A 22,682-nucleotide genomic window follows, 5' to 3' on the forward strand; every position below is an offset into this window, starting at 1 on the left:
TCTTATAGTCTAACCCATTGCCATGGAGTTGATTCTGACTCATAGTGGCCCTATAGGGCCGAATAGAACTGCCCCATAATGTTTCCAAGGAGAGGCTGATGGATTTGAACTGTCAACCTTTTGGTTAGCAGCTCATTTTTAACCACTATGCCACCAGAGCTCCATATAGGGGAGAAATGCAACTACACAAGCATGATAATTTTAATATGCAACTTTTATTCAGAGTCCTAGTGGCACAATGCTTAAAGATCTTGGCTGCTAACCAAAAGGTCATTAGTTGGAATCCACCAGTTGCTCCTTGGAAACCCTATGGGGCAGTTCTACTCTGTCCTCTAGGGTCACTATGAGTCAGACTTGACTCAGCCATAATGGGTTTAACTTTTATTGAGCAGTTGGAGTCAAAGAGTGGTGCAAGCATTAGTATACTTGGCTGTTAACTGAAAAGCTGGAAGTTCCAGCCTACACAGAGGTGTCTCTGAAGAAAGCCTTGGCAAAGCACATCCAAGAAATCAACCATTGAAAACCCTATGGAACAGTTCTACTGTGACATACGTGAGGTCACCGTGAGTTGGAATTGACTAGAACTGGTTATTGAGCTGTTATTAAGCACCTGACACTGCACTGAGTTATTAAATCTTCACAATAGCTCTAATAGGTAGATATCATTTTTGTCATCATTTTGCAAATAAGAATATGAAGATTTGTAAGATTAACTATTTCAACCAGAGTCAAAAGTTAATACACGAAGACCTGGAGCTCAAGCCTTTGTCTTTTGGAATGCATACCCATTGGTCCTATGCATTGCACTGTATTGTACCTGTAATTCCAAATAGTGAGAGAAGGTGCTATCATTGGGGCGAGACACAGGTGCGATAGCTCACGGAAGTGCCTGATGGAGTCTGGCAGACAGAGATGGGCAAAGGCTGGAATTTGGGCTTGACCTTGGGCTGTCTAGGACAAAGTCTAGGACAATGTCTCAGACATGCACAAGGGTCAACTGTGACATGACAACCTATACGTTTCAGGTTGAGGGAGCTAATGGGCAGGTATTGTTCATACATTATTTCAGTTAGTGTAATCTTCTCTGTGGTCCCTGGAGAGAAGTAGTAATCTCCCTCTTTTACAGATGGACAAACCAAGGCTTAGAGAGGTTGAGTATACATACTGCAGTCATAAGGCCAGAAAAAGGTCAACGCTGGGATTCCATACAGACGTGTTTGGCCCCACACCTGTACCCTTTCTGTTATCCCGTTTTTCTACCTCTCCCAGGAGCACTGCAGTTTGCATTGCATACAGAGCTCAGATTCAGTTAGCTGACAGATGTAAATTCACATGCAAATTCAGTGTTGTTTCCCACGTCCCAGTGCATGCCCAACACTCTGTAATCGCATTATTAAACATTTACTAGAAATGGGCTTCGGCTCGCTGCACAATTGCCAGTCTCGATGTTTAATTACACTAGATTTGTTTTCATTTTAATCACATTATAGAAATGTGGTTTTCTCAGTGTTCAATGGTGAAATCTACATTCCAATTGCCTACAAGATTCTGAGAGCTTTGTATCCTGGAGGAAGGAATGAGGCTCTTATAACCTATCAATGCATAAAGGATTTTAGGGCAATCATATTAATTAATAATGGATTGGGGTTTTTAGCATTGATGCAGAACTTATTCTGTACCAAGCTCATGGATTATCACATTTATCCTTCCTCATTGCATCCTGGGAAGGGGTTCTATTATTCTTCCCATTTTAGAGATTAAGAAACTAAGTCTCAGGTTAAGTAATAAGCTCTCCAATGTCACACAGCTAGTAGGTATCAGAGGCCAACCTGATTTTGAATCTAGGTAGGGGGTCTCTGATATCTTGATTTACATAAAAAAAAAAGTTGTCATGGAGTCAATTCCAACTCATAACGACCACACAGGACAGAGTAGAACTGCCCCACAGGGTTTCCAAAGAGCGGCTGGTGGACTCCAACTGCTGACCTTTTGGTTAGCAGCCCAGCTCTTAACCACTATTCCACCAGGGCTCTATGATTGACATTAGAAATAAGCAATTTTTTTTTTCTGTAAAAGGACCCATAGTAAATATTTAGACTCTGTAACGCATAAGGTCTCTGTTGCAATTATTCAACTCCGCTGTTGTGCAAAAATTGTCATAGACAATACAAACACAAATACAACTTGATGAGCAATATCTGCCTCTTGGCTATACTTGGAGAACCCCTGATTTAGATCATGTATTATTTTGAAGGCTATAGCGCTGTTTTTACTGATTCATCAGTTTTATTTTGTGGATTATCTCATCTCTGTTTAGATTAAAAGGAGCAAGATAATCTCTAAGTAGATGAGTTAAATCCCTACAGGCACTGTGAATAGTACTGCTCTGGAGAGTAGCACAGACAGGTTGGTGAGGTCAATGTAGGGTAAGAGAGTAGAGGAATATGTAAGCAGAACAGATGATCTGTTTTCCTGTACTTACACAAACAAACAAAAAACAAAACGACAACAACAAAAGACTGTATACATTTCTTTCCTACTTCAACACCAAAGACACGGATTCAATTCTATCTTTATTTATATTATACCATACCTTTCATGGAAACTCTGGCAGCATAGTGGTTAAGATCTATAGCTGCTATCTAAAAGGTTGGCAGTTTGAATCCACCAGGCACTCTTTGGAAACCCTATGGGGCAGCTCCACTCTGTCCTAGAGGGTCACTATGACAGCAACGGGTTTGGTTTTTTTGGTTTATAGCTTGCTTAGAAGAAGTTTTGAAGATAACAGACAGAATGCATTATTATTTTCTAGTTCTGTTGGTCTACTTAGTAACTGTAAACTGTGATGATTCAAATACACTTTTTTCCCTCTTTCCTGAGGGCTGTTGCCATTCACAGAGAGCCCTGTGGCCCACTGGCTAAGAACCTGGTTGCTAACCAAAAGGTCAGCAGTTTGAATTCACCAGCCACTCCTTGGAAACCTGATGAGGCAGTTCTACTCTGTCCTATAGGGTTGCTATGAGTCGAAACCCACTGGATAGCAACAGGTTTGGTTTGGTTGGGTTGTTTTTTTTTTTTTAGCTGCCCTAGCCTATTCTCAAGACATAGCCTTTCTGTGTAAAGGTGCCAATTGACACCTGAGCATTGTCTTCTTCCCTACATGCTGCTTGATATGTCCATCACCTAAATCACAGAGAGCTTTTCCTTCATTTTCTCAGCATTGGTTGCCTTACACCTGCTAAGGAGAGCTTCCTGCTCTAGCTTCTGCTCCGTTTCCTGCCATTGATTTGCTGTTACGAGAATGAACTTCCCCTAGATGTGGTTCAGCCTGCTTTCTGCTGTTGATATTTAGAAATTTTAGAATTTTCTCTCCTATTTATTAAAAAGAATAAGGACCAGGCATGGATAGGTATAAGAGTGTGTGTGTGTGTGTGTGCGTGCACACACAAACACGCATGTGTTTAAAATAAATTTTAAATAATCAAACTAAGGCAGACTATTCTTAAAAAAAAATAGGGTCTCTGTATTTTGTTGATTTCAATATTGACTACAATACAATTATTAATCAAAAGTCAAAGTTCTCACCACCACAACAGAAAACATGTACTACTAGATTTGACTCTCTACCCAAAACCAAAAAACTCATTGCTGTTGAGTCGATTCCAACTCATAGCACCCTTACAGGATGGAGTAGAACTGCCCCATAGAGTTTCCAAGGAGTAGCTGGTGGATTCAAACCACTAACCTTTTGATTAGCAGCCCAGCTCTTAACCACTGCTCCATCAGGGTTCCAGTTTTGTTAATCCTTTGTTGTCGTTGTTTTTAAGGAGTCAGAGTGGCTATGCAGTAAACCAAAACAAACTTGTTGCCCGACTTAATTCTGCCTCGGGATGACTCCCTGTGTTTCAGAGTAGAACCTTGTTCCATAGAGCTTTTGTTTATTTGTTTATTATTTTTTGTTACGCTTTAGGTGAAGGTTTAGAGAGCAAATTCGTTTCCCGTTCAATTGTTCATACACAGATTGCTCCATGACACAGGCTGCACTTCCCGCAAGGTGTCAGCACTCTCCCCATTACCACCCTGAGTTCCCCATTTCTATCCGTCCAGTTTTCTTGCTCCTTCCTGCCTTTTCATCTTTGCTTTCGGGCGTATGTTCTCCTTTTGGTCTCATATAGATGATTGTTCTAAGGAGCACTTTCCTCACATGTGTTACTGTTTATTTATAGACCTATTACTTGGTTGAAAGGTCATCTCTGGGAATGGGTTCAGTTTCAAGTTAGAATGTTATCTAAGTGCTGTAGTCTCAGGGGTTTCTCCAGTCTCAGATCAGTAAATCTGGTCATTTCTATGAATTTGAATTTTGTTCTGTTTTTTCTTTTTTTTTCCAGGACCTTCTATTGTGATCCTGGCCAGGAGCAGTTGATAGTGGTAGCTGGGCACCATCTAGTTCTTCTGGTTTCAGGCTGGTGAAGGGTGTAGTTCCTGTGATCCATTAGTCTAAAATGTTTCCTTGAGTCTTTGCTTTTCTTCACTCTACTTTGCTCCTTATAGAAAGAGACCAATAGTTGTATCTTAGATGGACACTGGCAAGTTTTTAAGACCTCAGATGCTACTCACCAAAGTAGGATGTAGAATGTTTTCTTTATGAACTATGTTGTGCCAGTTGACCTTGATGTACTCTGGAGCTATGGTCCCTAGCTTTCAAGCCCAGTAACTCAGTCCCACAAGGTTTTTGGTTATGTCTAGGTTCCTTGCATGACTGTGCCCCTTGTGTGTCCTATTATATATATATATGAATATACATGCAGCACATACAAATATGTATGTAGAAATATCCACAGCCAAACCTATATATGCATGTGGGTGTACTCACATACACCTTCCCACACCTATTCACCTTACATATCTACCTATGTATGAACTCACAAATTATTGTTTGCTATTACTGTTGTTACAGGATTGTGTATGTCCATAGAGTTTTCAATGGCTGTGATCTTTCAGAAATACATTGCCAGACCTTTCTTCTGAGGTGCCTCTGGGTGGGTTGTTTAAACCCAATCTTTTGGTTAGTAGCTGAGTGCATAATGATTTGTGCCGCTCGGGAATCTCATGGCTATATAGTAGGTGCTCAAAAAGTGTTATACTGCATAATGATACTGGAATTATTAAAGACTTCTAACTTCATTGTTTGCATATACACAAAAGTAATGTACACCAAGGTAAAGACTATCTTTTATAAACAGTGAATACACTTAAGTTCATTTTAAAAATGAGGAAAATATCAAATGTTATATTATGAAGAACTTTAAGATCTACTGGGAAAATCTTCTTTGTTGAAGCAAATAAGCCTGATTTTATTAAAAGACTTTTTAGAATGAGATGTGTCTCTGTAGATCTCAAACGGAATTTTCCAGTATAGTTAGAATGATAAACAGGAGAAAAGAGAACATTTAAGCATCCGTAAGAGTTAAAAATATATAAAAATCAAAAACAAATGTAAAGTAAAAATAAATTTAAAGTTTTCTCAGTCAGCCAAGGTTCAGAAGTATTTATTACTTCATTTTTAAACCTATATAAAGCTGACGTGCGATGTTAACGGGTTTCAGATAAAATAGGAATTTATGTAAGTGAAGTACAAACTGAAATGGAACGAAAATGCTTTTAAAACCAAAAAAAACTTTCAGACTTTCAAAATGAATAACTGAATTTTTTTTTTTTTATTTTAACTGAATTGCCTGTGTGGTAAGGGTGGAGCTGAGCCTCCAGGAGAGGTAAAAATGAAGGCAATACATGGAAAAGCATATATTGTTCTCAGAGAGCAACTGAGATTTCCTAAAGGACGTAAACCAGTGAAATCTAATAGTCTTGCTACACTTTGTGACTTTCTCCCACTAGGACCTCAGGGAATTTTGAGGTCCAAGTAGGTGCATAAAGGGAATTTCCAAATACTCATAATAGATCTGTTCTGGAAATAAGTCAACTGAGCTGAGAGAGGTGCTATGCCAACACATTAACTCAAAGTCCTAACCAACCCCAGGCCCAGACCTTTAAGAACAATTCTCTAGTCTTATTTCCATTCTCAGTAGTTGCATGCAATGTACCCACATTTGTTCCAAGCCTACCTTCCTACCAATCTGGTTGAAATGAGTTAGTGGTTGTAATAGTGGCTGATGAACAGATAGGCCAAAGTATCACAGGACATTTCAACCAGTAAATCCAGCTCATTCTGTGTCTGGATGATTACATAGCTGTATTCTTCTCTAATCCCTGGGTGGTGCAAAAGGTTAACGCACTAGGCTGCTAACCAAAAGGTTGCAGGTTCAAGTCCACCCAGAGATGCCTTGAAACAAAGGCCGATCAATCGAAAAAAAAAAAAAAACACATTGCCAACGAGTTGATTCTGATTCATAGCAACCCTATAGGACAGAGTAGAAGAGCTCCATAGGGTTTCCAAGGCTGTAATCTTTACAGATGCAGACTGCCACATCTTTCTCCCATGGAGCAACTGGTAAGTTTAAAGTGTTGACTTCTCAGTTAGCAGCCAAGTGCTTAACCACTGAACCACCAGGGCTCTTCCTGGCGATCTACTTCTGAAAAATCAGCTATTGAAAATCCTATGGAGCACAGCTCTACTCCTTCACACATGGGGTTGCCATGAGTCAGAACTGACTACATGGCAGCTGGTACTAATATTCTCTAAGATCGCAGTTACTTTTTCTGGTCAAACAGAACAAGGAAGACAAATGTACTTTGTTCCTCTCTTTTCTGGCCTTGCTTGATTCCTGCATTGGTGCCACCCCTACCCCTATTTCCCCCAGGCTGCTTAAAACAAGCAAAATGGTGACCAGAAGGATCAGAAGTTTCAGCAACAACTGTACCTTCAAGCTTCACTGTCTTTTGGAAACATACCAAACCAAACCAAATCCATTGCCGTTGAGTTGATTGCGACTCATAGCAACCCTACAGGACAGAGTAGAACTACCCCATAGAGTTTCCAAGGAGCGGCTGGTGGATTCGAACTGTGTATTTTTTAGTTAGCAGCCAAACTCTTAACCACTGAACCACCAGGGCTCCGATGTGATTAACTGAAATTCCAATTAACACAGCAAACCTCTAGGGACAGAAACCACCCTGATATTTGCCTTCCTTTATTTACAAGAAAACACTCAAATTCTTCTCTAAAACTATTTACCAAGCATCCATCACTATAAAATCCCTGTGCTAGGAACTGGATAATAGGATTTCAACCATTATTCAATCAGACCATGTTTCAATACAACAGCATAAGTGAGGAGGAAATCTACATATTTCTCCGCTAATCACTGTGTCTAAATCCTCCTTTTACTGTGTCTAAGTCACACTCCAAAGTAAATCTTTGGATAGAGCTGTTGGGTTTTTCATTAGATGGGAAATTCCAATTCCTGCACAAAAGTCATACCTTGTTGCAAGGTACGAGGCTCTATGGAAAATATCCAAAAGCATTATTTAAATAAGCCACCATCCCTGATAATCAGAAATAAAAACCCAAAACCAAGAAAAAGGCATGCTCTGCTCTCACCTGTCTCATCTCTTGTCCTAATGACGTCTTACACTTACTAATGTCCTAAGAGCTTTTTGACAAGGTGGCACTGGTATATCAGTAGATACTGCATGAACTTGAGTAGGAGAATCAAGATACCAAAAGGCTTCTTTTAATCTCTTGGATCATTATTGCAAAGATAAAAGCAGATTTCTGTAAGAAAAGGAAACCCTGGTGGCATAGTGGTTAGAAGTTCAGATGCTAACCAAAAGGTCGGCAGTTCGAATCCACCAGCGGCTACTTGGAAACGCTATGGGGCGGTTCTACGCTGTCCTATAGTGTCATTATGAGTCAGAAACACCTCGACAACAATGGCTTCTTTGATTTTAAGAGAAGGGGCCCTGGTGGTGCAGTGGATAAGCACTGGGCTGCTAACTAAAAGGTCAGCAGTTCAAACCCACCAGTCACTCCAGAGGGAGAAAGATGTGACAGACTGCTTCCATAACAATTACAGCCTTGGAAACCCTTCTCTGTCCTATAGGGTTGGTAGGAGTCAGGATCTACTCAATGGCAATGGTTGTAATTTTTTTTTTTTTCTGAAAGAGTGAAATTCAAAAGAAGCTAGCAATTAGAATGGTGAAAATACTAGGTCATCTGGCCCATTTCTCTGGTTGGTTCAGAAATTTCTACACAGTATGGCCTAGTTTAACTTGATTCGTATAATTTGAAATATTCCAGAGTTTGCCTTCCTTCCACCAAGAGAATAGATCTGATTTCTGCTCTTTGGCTTAAAAAAAAAAGAAAAGAAAAAGTTCAACTTAATTATTACTATAGGACAGAGTAGAGCTGCCCCATAGAGTTTCCAAGGAGTGCCTGGTAGAGTGAAACTGCCGACCTTTTGGTTAGCAGCCGTAGCACTTAACCACTACACCACCAGGGTTTCCACAGGGATATTAGCTGCAATTATTCAGCATCATTATTTTAATCCTGGATATTTATTTCTTATAGATATTTAGGAGCTGTTCCTTGTTGCAAGGTATGAGGCTCTATGGAAAATATCTGAAAGTATTTTTTTCCTTGAGATATTTATAAAATAGATATAAAATCTCGCCATATAGGATAAACACACACATAAATGTTTATACACATCAATAGGTGAATATATAAAAACATTTCGTTTGCCCAGCATATAGTAAATGTTCAATAAATATCTTTTCAAACTTGAAATAGCCTACAGAGCTTTAGACATATTTCTCAGATAGCCAAGATTTAGTATCATGTATTTAATACTTTACTTTAAATGCCTAGAAGAAGGAAGAGGCATTAATATTTTATTTACATGTCTCAAATTTGTGGGGTTTGGGGATCATAAGAAATTTAGGGATCATCTAAATTTTCAAAGCTAATAATGAAATAATTTGTGGGGTTGAGGATGCCTGCCTCTATTTAAGGTGGCAATAGTTGTCACCTTCATGAATGTTCTTAATTAAGCACTCAAGGTGTGTCAGTGTTTGGTGTCATTCTGTGTTGGGGAGGGGAGTTATGGAAGGAAGCAGGATGTCGTAAAAATAAAAATAAAATAGCCCCTGCTTCTGAGGAAATTATAATTTCATAGAAAAAAAACAAACAAAAGACAAAAACACGCCTACGAGAACTGATATTGGGTACAGGAGAGTAGAGTCTGTGTGCCTGGCAAACATTTAGAAGGTCTGGATAATTTTACATAATCATGTTTAACATGCTAGAAAATGAAAGTGTAAAGAAACCCTAATTCAAAGAAAAATTGCTATTCTGACAATCACAGTTATAGTATGAACTAATATTTGAATCATGTCATAAACCTTGAAAAGACAGACTTCTAATTATTGACAACTATGTTGTCGCTAGTGTTGTCAGTCAAAATATTTTACAATGTTAGTTGTCCTCTTCCTTTAACCCCTGAGTACCTAGATTTTAGTCGTGTTTGATGTTTTTCTCAAGTTCCCAACTGCCATTCACATCTTAAAGTCAAACTATTCTGATATCAGTTATTAAGTCTTGGGGAAATTTCTTTTAAATTCTTCTCTATAAGTTTATAAGGGCCACTTTTTGCTAACCCTTAAGCTTTAAAAGGATCTGAAGAGGCAGTGCCTTCTTTTTAAAAGCCAAGGTGGAAATGTTTTTTGTTTTGTTTTGTCGGTTTCTGGTCTTGACTGTTTTGCTTTTTTTTTTTTTTTTTGCTGTGGTTTATCAGGGAGTGTGGTGGGGACCACCTTTCTATTCTAAGCACAGGTAAGACTATTCACGACCAGCGATTATTCAGACCCTGCAGGAACATTAATTCGTTTTGTTTTGTGAAATGGGGAATAGAAATAGGAGTAAAGGCAATGTTTGCTCCGAAAAAGAAAAGGCAATCCTCCTAGGCTCCCCATGGAATCATTTAAAGACGGAGAAATCCATTGCTGAGGTGGTGGTCACAGTGCCAAAAAGTCTTCCCAGTGATTTTGGCTTGTTCTTACCCACCTTCTCTCCACCTCTCATTTGAACAGTGACAGGAGGAGGTCGGGTAGGGAGCTCCTGTTGCTATTGCTGTTAGGGAGCTCCTGTTGTTGTTGTCAGATGCGGTGGAGTCCATTTCAACTCACAGAGACTCCGCACGCCAGAGTAGAACTTTCCCCATAGGATTTTCTAGGTTGTAACCCTTCACGAGAACAGATCTCCAGGTCTTCCTCTTGCAGAGCCACCGGGTGGGGTTGAACCACTAACCTTTTGGTTAGCAGCCAAGCACTTAACCTATGCGCCACTAGGACCCTTTTTTTTTTCTTTAGGACATGCAGTTTTGGAATTATTCTTGGCTCTTCCTACCATATTATCCTGACTTCTTTTTTCTTTTTCTTTTTCCATTATGCATGATGATTTTGCCTTAAATTGAATTAATTGCTTCTGATTAAAATTAAATAGCCATTTTTAATTTTTTATTCGTATTTATATTCCCTCTTGATGCTTTCAATTAGTTTCTTTGCTTTTGTGTTTAGTATTTGCAATATATCCCATATCAGTATTACTTATAAATTGTGTTATTTCTGTATAGTGGATGTTCTCTGTTTCTTCTTTTTCTTTTTTAACAAAGAGAGTTATGTTACAAAACAGCCCCCATGCTGATCCATTCTTTCCTCTAGACATTTTTTCTGAGCTCGATACATTGTTGTTTATCATTATCCTTCGTTTGTAGCCAGATTTGAGGCCATGCTGCAGTTCTCACAAACAAATCAATTTGAATTAATTTGCCAAGTAGAGTTAACGAGGCATTGTATGAATTCAAGACATACTACAACTACTGCATTCCCTGAGGTTATGTCTTCACTGGGAAATTTCTGTTCTTGTACCACATTGCAGTAGTGTATACCTGACCTTTGAATCTTGCACTAAATGATGCATGGCTTCCAACTGGTTCAATTTTTGAAAAGCCTTGGAAATGCCACAAAACTAACCAAATAGGGGTGTAGACAGTTCTCTAGTTAATACTTTTGTGAGGGGAGGCTGGTCTTCAAGATCTATGCTCTGCTGCTTGAATGTGTCCTATTTCTAATGATGTTCTAAAAGTAAGTTTGAGAAACATTCGAATAATTCTTAGACGAACTTTGAGATCTCATCAACCTTAACCTCATAGATGCCTCTCAAATTATGTACTGTAAATTCCAGTGAATTTTACTCCCAGGAACTGATTTCTGTTTAATTTATAAAACAAACAAAATATTGGTTTAAGGAGGACTTCAGTGGTTATCTGGATGTCCCACCCCTGACCCCACATATATATCTTCATCTGTCCCTAATAAATTCTCTAACAAGGAGAATTTCATTCAGATTATAAAGGTTTGTATAAACAAAATAAACGGGAAAATTCAGTCCGCCTCAAAAGGCAAGGAAACCTTGGTGGCATAGTGGTCAAGAGCTACAGCAGCTAATCAGGAGGTCGGCAGTTTGAATCCACCAGGCGCTCCTTTGAAACTCTATGGGGCAGTTCTACTCTGTCCTATAGGGTCACTATGAGTCGGAATCGACTTGACAGCAATGGGTTTTGGTTTTCGATGGTTAGCATCCCAAAATTCTTAAGGAACTTGAATTCCAAACCATATTAGCGTTTATTCAGAAATAATGATAACAGTTGGAATCAAAAACTAGGATGGGAAAAATGTCCTAAATTTCACATTGTGAAAATCTTGGGACTGATATAAAAACACTCAAATGTTTCATTTGGCAGATTATTTGGTAGTGATTTAACTACATTTAACAAAGAATCTGGTGATGACTAAGGACTGACGTGGGTTCTCCAAAATAAGTCTTACCAAGTGTGACTATTCCTTGATGGCATTAGTCAACTGCCATATTAGGAGAATGCTACAAACTTAATGAATCTTAATTTCCATGAAAGAGTAATGTATAAGAAGGCTATGATAGCACTCTTAGGAACACCTATCTTTGGTTGAACAGAGACACTAAGATAAAACACTGTAGTTACTTCTGTGGGTCAAGATTTGGTAGCATCTTAGTTGAATGTTTCTGACACAAAGTTACTCATGAGTTTGTAGTCAAGGTATCAGCTGGGACTGCAACCATCTCAAGACCCCTCTGGAGCTGGAGGATCTGCTTGCCACGCATCACTTACATGGCTGTTTATAAAAAAAACTCAGTTCCTTTCTGCCTATTGGCTGCAGCTCTCAGTTCTCAGCCATGTGGACCTCTCCAGAGGGCTTTTTTAAATGTTCCCATGACATGACACTTGGCTTCCCCAAAGTAAGTGATCCAAGGGAGAGAGCAAGAGCAAGGAGGAAGTAACGGTGCCTTTTATGACCGAGTCTTTTGAGTTGCGTATTGTCACTTCTACCCTATCCTATTCCTTATGAGTGAGTCAATAAGTCCAGCCCACACTCCAAGTTGGAAAAACAAGCTCCTCGTCTTATAGATAGGAGTATCAAATAATTTGTAGACATTGTAAAAGCACCACATACTCTCTTCTATGTTGTACATTTTTAAGAGGCTAGGATGAATGCACAAAAGATATGCTTATTAAATTTGCAGATGACACAAAGCTAAAGAGGTATCTCCTACCAGAAATGAAAGAACTAGAATTAAACGTTTTCTTATCAGATTGGGATGCTGTTATGAAACAAAAGGATAAGTTTAATGGGATATAATTGAAGTCCTGCTCTGAAGTTCCAAAATTCTGTTGCATGAATGCAAGGTGCCTAAATATTTTGGGAAGCAATTCCATTGGACATTGTCTTGGGTTTTAGTTGAAAAAAGTCTAATATGTGACAGTGGTATGATGTGGTTGTTGAGACAGCTCTTGCAAATCAGTATACTGACCAGGTGAAGGATGGATGGTACATGGTACACTGATTACTATTTTTAGATCCCTTGGTAGTAATATATTTATTTAGAGGTGTTGGATTCAATGTTGGTCTAAAAGCCCCAAAATTCATAAAGATCAGAGATCTTTCATAAGATCTAAATGGAAGAATTATTGTGGCATACATTTATTATGGCGTCAGAGAGTATTATAGCATCAGAAATGTCAATTTTGATGTGTTTTCCTATTCATGAGGATGAAACTGTTCCTATTTCTTACCTATTGAAATTGTCCCACACCCTCTGCCTGTCATCTGTGCTGTGTGAGGACACCAACAGTTTTTTTTTTTTTTTTTTGACCAAATATTCTAGCATTTTGGCTTAAAACATGTGAGATTTCATGTCCATTACTTAGAAATGAAAGCCATGCATGAGAGCAATGAAAGGAGATGGGGCAGGGAGTGGGAATGGAGGGTGAATGGAGAGAAATCAAAGAAACCGATGAGACTAAAGAAAACTGGCGAGATTGCACAGAGGGTGGACAGGCAGGAATGCATGGATCGTGGGGAAAACTGAGTCCAAAATAACACTGGTTTTTGCAACAAGGAAGAAACAAGTGATAAGAAGAAAGGCACCTAGGGGCAGTTTGAAAGGACAATATGTCAAATGGCTGAAGACGAAACATTAAGGCTATCTGTTGAAAAGGAAATTTGAAAAGATTTGACACTAAAAATTGTGTAGTGAGGCAATTCTTGCTGAGTTTTCCTTTGCTTTAATTTAACCCTTCTGAATCAGGTACTTGTTACTACTAATAACAATGACAACACAGATAAGTCATAAATCCAGTGTTTATTATGTGCCACGCATTATACTAAGTGCTTTACACAAACACTCCCCATTAATTCTCACAACAGTCCTATGTTGCAGTTATTATTATAATCCTCATTTTATATTTGAAGAAACTAAGGCATAAAGACATACCAGACATAAATATACTACTAAATGTGTTTACCAGAAAGAACATAGATAAAATCCAGACACTGAAATTGACTAGTCTATATTCAGAATGGCCTCAAAATGCAAAGAAAAGATAGGGATTGGTGATATGTATTCCAATTGTTACATCAGGATTAATGGCCTTTACTAAAAAAAAAAAAAAAATTTTTTTTTTAGTATAATAACAATTCAACAGAAATGACACTTTGATCTGTGTTCAGGATATGAGAGAAAAGTTCAATGTTAACATGCATACCTACAGATTTGCTTTAGCTAGGAACAAGGGTCAAGGAATAGGGACAAATTCACTTGGATGGCTGGACATAGATAGATCATCAGGCACTTGGAGCTTCATCTCCATCATGGTCTCACAAGCCCATTGCCTAGCCTGTAAGACACTCAGAAATGAGGACTAAATCTCCATAGGCATATCAGTGAGAGAAGATAGGCAGACACCGGAGCTCAATGGAAATGTTAAGACTAGAAGAGGCTCTGGAGGACTCTCTAGGCTGGCCACCGCTCTATCCCCTTTGACTTTTTATGGGGAAAATGATCTTCCACTTTGGAGCCTTAGACCTGTGTTAGAGAAGGACCTTGACAATTACAACAAAACCCAGAATCTCCCCATTCCCAACCTCTTCCAACTACACCCTGAACTGAGTCCTTGCCTGGGTTATCACGTTTAATTTGTATGAAATTTTGAAATATAGATATTATTATCCCTCCTTTTTTTTTTTTCCCCAACAGATGAAGAAACTGAGACTCACCTAGATTAAGTAAATTGCTCAAGTTCATAAAACTGGTAAATGTCTGAGACAGCATTTAATCCAGTGTTTTACTCATGTTTTAGCCATCTTGATTAAAACAGCTCAAATCCTGTAGCCTAGAGATAAAAAGATGGTAGATCATTATTATGACTTTGATACAGGAAAGAAATGATAATATGTCTATCCTTGTATATTTTTTTGTGTCTGAACATATCCAGAAGACATGTAGCAGTGAGCTTCTTTAACCACGTCAGGTTATGCTCGGATGATCTGCATTGCTTTCCAGGGGTAAACATCTCATCATTTAGGAAAGGTAGTTCTTCCTGGCTCAAGGTCCCACACTTAAGTGAGTCTGGAAAAGCTCACTTGCTTAATAATGTCCTTGTGCTCTGGGTCTATTAATTCACTTCACCCAGCCCATCAGTCTTCTGCTCCAAGAGATTAATTTCTTTACCTTGGCACACTAAAGGATCAAGACTCACAATCTATAGTTTTTTGTTTTTTTTTTTTCACCTTCAACCCCAAAGGTATGTTTTGAGGATTAATGAGATGATGCCTTTTAGTTCCTTGGTTGAAAGGCACTTTATAAATACAAGATATTAGTTCTTAGTTAAGGTCCCTCCATCACTTACAAATGGCTGAGCATTCTAGATGCCCTCTAGGTAACACTGCACCTCCCTTTCTGAATCTGAAAGAAGTGGTCTGGGCCAATGCCAGGAACATGGCCAGAGCTGAGCTCAGAGAGCTTCCTGGGTTCCTTTTCTTTAGTGCCATGTATTTGCATTAAAACTCACGAAGTGTTCTTTGAGGACAGAGGCATGGTCAGTACCTCTGAACTACCCTACAACTTGAGCCTACCCACATCGATTTTCTTTTGCCTCTGGCTTTAGTACATAGTATTCATTCTTTGTTCATTAGACCCATACTCTCATTTTTTAGTGTCAGCAAAGCAATAAAGAAAACTTTTTATTCCTTCATTCTAGGGCTTAAAACAAAATGTAAAAATACCTCTGGCATTAATTTCCCACAGATGAATGTTGTTACGATATTCCTATTAGTATGTTCATGCGCTTGACAATGTTTCAGATGGTATTAATAGTCTACCTGCAAGAAAGCGTTTGCTGCCAGCCTGGTGCAAATTGCCAGAACCTTTAAAGCCACTCTTCCTCAACTTCGCAGCAGTATATCATCATTACCTGTGGTTGGACCAAGAAATAACATTTGTCAATGCCTGAATTGCTCTTTTACTTTCAGTGGTTTTAGAAACCCACTTTGTTTTGTAAATGGGGTTAGCTAAGTACATTTTGAAAGATACAGAAATATAACAAAAAAAAAAAAAGCACAAGCTAGGAGATTTAGGGTTTATTTAGGGTGTTTCGTTTTCAATACTCAGTTGATCTTTACAAGATAATCTTTGAGAGACTGAATGGGATACGGTCATCTTTTGTATGAAAAACTGATAAAGCTTGGAAACCATGGAACCAATGTGCCTCCATTTTATCATTAGAAAACAGTGAAACCCTATTAATACTAATAATTTAAAGAAATTGAATGTGTTTCGTATCCCAAGTTCTGTATATGTCCTACCTCCTATTATCTAATACAAAGTCCTATGATGCGCTGGGAATGAGGAAAGTGAGGCTAAGTAACTTGCCCAAGGTCACCCAGTTGGTAAATGGTGAAGCTAAAACTGAAAACCAGATTTGTCTCCAAAGCCCATGGTCTTAACTCCTATGCTGTATTGATTATGATTTTAAGAAGATTAGTATAATTTCTAATGAGCAAACCCTATATTTGGACCAACAGAGGGTAAGAATGGTAGTGTAAAAGTTATTTTTTTGTGTGTTATGCAAGAGTTCTCTCTATCTTTCAGTTTTTCACCTGAAAGCATTTTTACTCTTTTGTCAACAAATTTCAAGTTGTTAAAGAAGGACTGATGTCTTAGGGAATTATTCAGGGACCAGTTTGCTTTCCTTGTCCTATATTCTTCTGTTTCCTTTTTCCTTTTATTTTAAGTAGATTCATCCACATATAGGAAATGTGAGATAGTTCTGCATAAAGATTAGAATTAGGTCTATGAGCCAGTTGGGCCTTAAGGATTTCACCTCAGAGTATTCTGCTCTTCACGATGTGCATATGGTACATGTCTCCAGGAGTTGAAATACTTGATAGTAGAACCAATAGTCCAAATGCTAATGACCATAAGAGGATAATTGTACACAAATCTCAATTTCTGACCAAAAATGGATCAGGCTACCCATACATGTGTGTGTACACATACAACTTTATTTTAAGTAGAATAAAATGTGACTTTTATTTTCTCAAATTTAGTCCCATGTTTGTGAGCATGAGATCTATATAAGTAATTTGAGATTGGATTATTGCTTGAAAATATCTTTATGCAATTTATAGATTTTTCAGTGTGGTTGAGTACAGTAGCCATTACTTTTTTTTTTTTAATCTAATTAGTAATACACTCTTCTTTTCTATGACATTATGATTCACAAGACTATTCTTTCTTAAGGATGGCATCAGTTTCTTTGAAGAATTGATTTCACCCTTTATTTCAATTTTCATACTGGTTGCCGTATGAAATGTAAAACTAAATATCATTAAGTATTTAACATGAATATATATGGCTTTGATTAGGTTTGCTCAGCTTTCAGAGCAGTCCCTGTCTATGAATTCTTATATTTAGAAGGTTGTTTGCTCTTCAATCCGTCTAGCAAATGGGGCTCGGGGCAAATGAACTCATTCTCATGCACATGTTTCTAAAACAGTTCTTACTAATGTTTGAGATAAATTAAAATAAAAACCAACAAGAACATGAAAAGAGACTAAGAGCAATGTTAATGTGGCAATTTAAACCAATTTGCTTTTCCAAATGACCTTCCAGCTTTCACAGTGTTTAACAGTATGCAAGATTGCTATCATTAGTGCCAGATACCATCAATCTGGTGTGGAAAACTTAAAACTTTTTTTCTAACTGTCTTTAAAGCTGAGGTGGAGAAGAATGACTCTCTGACTTTTACAAAGGTCTAAGGTTGAATCGTGGCTATGTAGTCCTTCCAACATGTCACTTACCTGGTTATCCAACATAATTAACTATTTTTTTTAGCCTGCATCGTGTCCCCAAATGATTCTCTATCAGGCCTTATCATTTGAAAGAGAGTGGACTGGGGGAGTCCTTAGGGAGGCCAAGAGCGCTACGCATTTGGAGGAAGTAAATCAATGCAGCTCCTTAGTTAATTTAGTTGATGCATATAGAACACTGGTAATTTGGAACTTTGGTTAGTTCTGATTTTGTCTTGCATGTGACTAAGAATATTTAGCTTTATATTTACTATCAAGTTCTCTAATCCATTTTACAGTGAGTGGAATGAAGGACATTACTATATTTAATGTTTTAGCCCAAGTGATATGTAGAGAAATCTCGAAGTAATCGGATATATTCATGGTGAATCAGGCACCATCCATTTGCCATTTCTGTCATGGCTAAAACTTGAGAGAGGGCAAATTATGGGGATGAATGACATCCCTATGATATCTGTCACCCATAGAGCAGGATTAAGGTTGTAGATGTAGGTTATTTTCCCAAAAGGACATGCTCTTTTTCAATGAAAACATCTGAGAGTTTATCCACCTTTATTTTAGATTAATGGAACTCTAGGTTCCTGAGAATCATTATAATTATCTCTAATTGGTATCTATATTAAGAGGTAAAAACCAACTTCTTTCACCATGGGCTTCTTGAAGAAACAAGAAGTTGTCTTTCTGTTTTTCCTCCTGGCCTGCCCCTCCTTTTCTTTCTGGGAGAAATGGCACTTTGAGGAAAGCTTTAAAAAATCCTTTGCAATTATCAAGTGTCAGTTATTCTTTCCACTCATTGGACTGTATAAAAAAATATATTATTATGTTATGATCTAAGCCAGGCCAAATAAAAGCCCCACAATATTGTCTGGAAGGAGATCCAAAGTTGCCTCTTTCATTAAGCCTTACTTTTTTACTCTTGAGTAGTAAGGATAGTGAGACCTTCTTAGAAGAAGTTGTTCAAAGGAAAAGTAAATGGGGAAACTTGCAAACGGTCTCAACAGTACCGGTCCTGCCCCAGCCTCTCCCCCCTCACCACCAGCAAGGAATGCATGTACCCATTTAGTCACATGCGGAGTCATCTTATCCAGTAAGAATACCTATTTAAAGGTGGTCCTAAGATTGAAATGCCATCATGTTGCCTCCATTCCCTTAGTCTGATGTTATAGTCAATATTAACATTTGTTATGGCATTAGGACTCCTTTGTAAATGTTGCCAGGTCACCTGTTTTAAGATTTTCATTTCATTTTTAATGCTGGTAATTTGGAATGGGATTCCCTCTGTTCCAATGTAGGGCTATGAGTCAAAAGTAATGGATTAAAATTCACTAGTTTCCGCCTGATCAATGTGATACCAGTTGACAGAATAGAACAATTCCCAAAGCATGGCTCTATTATTTCATGATTTGAAGTATATTCACTAGGGCTGTGTCTCCATGACACTACTCTCCAAGTCTGTTTTAATTAGAGAAACCATCCAGGGGTGGCAACAGAAGACTTAAGAAAGGAGAAGGGGGACATGCTGTTAAAAGCACTCTTTGAGCCTTGATCCTAATTAGATATTTCATGCCTGAATGAAGTATCCCTAAACAGGCTTTATGAGTGGATGCTTGTTCAGGAGAGACTTCTCACAGGAGGAAAACAGAGAGAGAGAGAGGGAAACTATAATAAAGTCAGTGTCTACTGATAGTAATAAAATATAGATGCTGAAAAGTGGAGCAAATGCTCTACCACTGCCTTTATTCTGAGATATTTACTTTGGGTTCCTTTCTTTGAAACGTGGAGAAAATCTGTAGTCAAAGAAATAGAGATATAGTCATCTGTGGTACCCTACATATTCAACGTAGGTGAGGTGGGATGCTGGGGCCTCCTATATGAAATAAGTTTCCCTTGGCCATCAAAGCTTAAATTGTCTTCCTTGGCTTCTTTCTGCCAGAAGATAAAGTAGTTTCAAATACTAAAAGGATACAGTAGAGCGGTATGACTGAAGAGCATATTATGTCAGGTGAATTACTCACGGGGCAAGTTGATCCTTATGCCTAAACTGGCCCAGTTAAGGAGTGGATGGGCAGAGATGGAGAAAAGTGAAATAAAAACCATTCCTGTAAATGACCAAACCTCTTGCTACTCTCTCAGGTTCCATTACCAAAATACAATGGAGCACTGCATAGCTAAGACTAACCTGACCTCCAATGTGTCCACCAAGGGCAGAGTGACTTCAACTCCACCTCTACTAAAACTAAATTGATACCTATCTCTAAAAACTTCATAAAACAAACCAAAAACCTAGGATGTTTTTTAATGACTTATTGACTTTTCAGATTGTTCTTTAAGCTGTTTTTTAAACTTTAAAGGCAACACTGATAATGAACGCTTCCAAATGGTAAAACAGAAAATCCCCTTCAAATATAACCGGCCCGTAGAAGAGTGGCTGCAGGAAAAAGGTAACCGTCGTTAAAACTTTCATTTTAAAATCATTTGATTCTAAACCCTCATTTTTAAAGCCTGCAAATAAATGTTTCTTAAATGATAATCGCCTGCTGCATAAATGACTGTTTTAATTTTCATTATAATTTGTGTCAGCTTCCACCTGCCATATGTTGATAAATCATGCTATAATACATTGCCATTAAAACACAGTTAAAGGGACTAACATCTAGCTTGCGATCAGCGTGACGATCACAAACAAGAAATTCCAGGGACCTCTAAAGAAGAAATGTATTATGGCAATCTAACCACTGCATGACATTATTTGTTAATTTGTTTTAAATTACCTCTTATACCAAAGCTTCCTAAAGAAATTTCAAAAGTACTTTTTAAACTTACATCTTGAGACTGTTTTGGCTTTACTATCTGTAACATGGTTAAAAAAAGAAAAAATCATAGATTGACTTTTGTAACTTAAAACTTCTTAAAACAAATATTATAAGGGCAGCAATTTTTTTTTAAAACGTTTGTTTTTAAACAAAGAAAAGAATGGGAAAGATGAATTTTGCCTTTAAATTCAAAACCTATAGAGGCAAAAGTATTTTGTAAAAGGTTAATTACGTCCTAGTTGCTGACTGAAACTAAAAAATAAAAAAATTCATTTTACACTTTGGTTGTGTGATACCCTTGTGTATTTGATTTTTTAATACAACAAAAGTGTAAGTAGTTAAGACAATGAGTTGGAAAGGGAAAAGGCTTATGAAAGGCAAAACAGCAATTTCTGATTTGCTGGAGAAAACAACCACTCAGTTAATGAAAAGAGGGCAGCAGTTATAACTGATGTTAGAATTTTCTGTGTGGCTTCTATTTGCCAGGAAGTAAACGATTATCTTTCAATGAAGAAAGTCCTCTATTAAAAAAAAAAAAAAAAAATCTATATATTCTGTTCTTTCCTGAGCCATTCAGTACAAGCTACTCTTGTCTTAAGACAGTAAGTTCTTAAAATTTGTAGAGATTTGATGGAGTCATATATATATATATATGGTAATTGGATAAATTACTTCTATGCACTTAAAGAAAATCTAAAAGCTACTACAGTTTTGAAGTTAGGTGAAAACATTTGGGCCTTGGAACACTGAAAATCCTCATTGGGTCTTAACTGTTTGCCCTGTTTTTAACGCATGTGGTCTAATCAAAAATAACTTAAGACTAACTCTAAAAAGCAAATAATTTTGTTCAGTAAGCACTAGCTCATAAAGTCCCTTTAACATTGAAGACAATGATTGCCTCACTTTTTAAAAAGAAAAAGAAAACTAGATGCATGTCTGAGTCTCATGTGCCTGAGAGAGCTTTTTTTGTTCCTTTCAATTTTATTTTACTCCATTGCCTTTTAAAGTCTAAGCTTAATAGCATGCCAGGCATTTTCATGTGTATAAACCATTCTAAAGTTATTAGTAGGCTTTCAGTTTTTCTTATGATAGCATATTGTCAGTTCACTTTCATACAGGATGTTTTCAAGTTCACAAGAACTAGCGGGGTTGGGTAGGGATAAGGGTGGTTGATGCTAGATGGAGGCATGTGGTCTAGTTTATCAATCAAATATGTATATCTTTATATATGCATATGATATTGAAAAGGTCTATTTGCAAACTGTGAGGTTCTCTTCTATGTTGTTTTCACTAAAATTACTTTTTCAGAATTTGGGTGAGTAACATATATTCAGTCTATTGCTTTACCTCTTCCCCTGCCTAGCTAACCCTCCTTTTAAAAGGAATAGGAAATGCATACTAAAAGGCCTATAAAGACAATGAGTACAACAGGTAAATACAGAAGGATCATTAGGCAGACACAGGAGGAACTTGGAATGCCTCTTTGGAGTTATTTCTGTCATTGGGGAAGAGAGTTGGGTCACAGCATTCCTGAGTCTGTTTTCTGTCCCTGTTGACTGACCTTCTGACCTTAGATAATCTGCTTAACCTCTTTATGTCTCAGATTCCCCATCTGAGGACAGGAGAAATAATACTGCTTGTTCCTCAAGGGTGTTCTGAGGTTTAATTAATTAGTCTTTGAGTAACACTGACTGGAGATGTGCAAAGATTTAATTTAAGCAGTATGTGAACTTCATGTGCAAAAGAGGTAACAATTAATGACTTCCAAGAGAATGAGGATCCAAAACAAAACAAAAAATTAACCCGTTATAAATCCTATACTGGTGTTAAAACACACAAATTAAGTAACTATTATAAAGGTGAAAGATCTTTTCTTGTTTTTTTTTTTTTAACCAAATTTTGTGTTACTTATGGTAGAACAATTCTCAGACGGGAAAAAAAATACCCACCACACACCCCTCCCCCCATATATGTATATGTGTATATATACACATATATGTATATATATGTATACATATACACACGTTTGATCATAAGGAGTGACAATAATGAGATCTGGCATTGATTTTGAGAATTAATTTTTGGTCAAATGATAAAAAGGAACCTTTGTCCAGTCAGTTCCTCAAATCCTTCATAGGGTGAGGTTAGTAATGACTGTTTCTCATT

General features: G+C 37.6%; 1 protein-coding gene across 1 annotated transcript in view; it reads left to right on the plus strand.

Annotated features, from left to right (window-relative positions):
- NRXN3 (neurexin 3) overlaps positions 1-22,682 on the plus strand; it is a 1,867,393-nt gene that overhangs the window by 1,669,639 nt on the left and 175,072 nt on the right. Inside the window, 1 exon segment of the mRNA XM_049899475.1 lies at positions 20,055-20,144. Coding sequence (XP_049755432.1) covers positions 20,055-20,144 — 90 coding nt within the window.

Source organism: Elephas maximus, chromosome 10 (assembly GCF_024166365.1).
Source record: "Elephas maximus indicus isolate mEleMax1 chromosome 10, mEleMax1 primary haplotype, whole genome shotgun sequence".
Lineage (NCBI taxonomy): Eukaryota > Metazoa > Chordata > Mammalia > Proboscidea > Elephantidae > Elephas > Elephas maximus.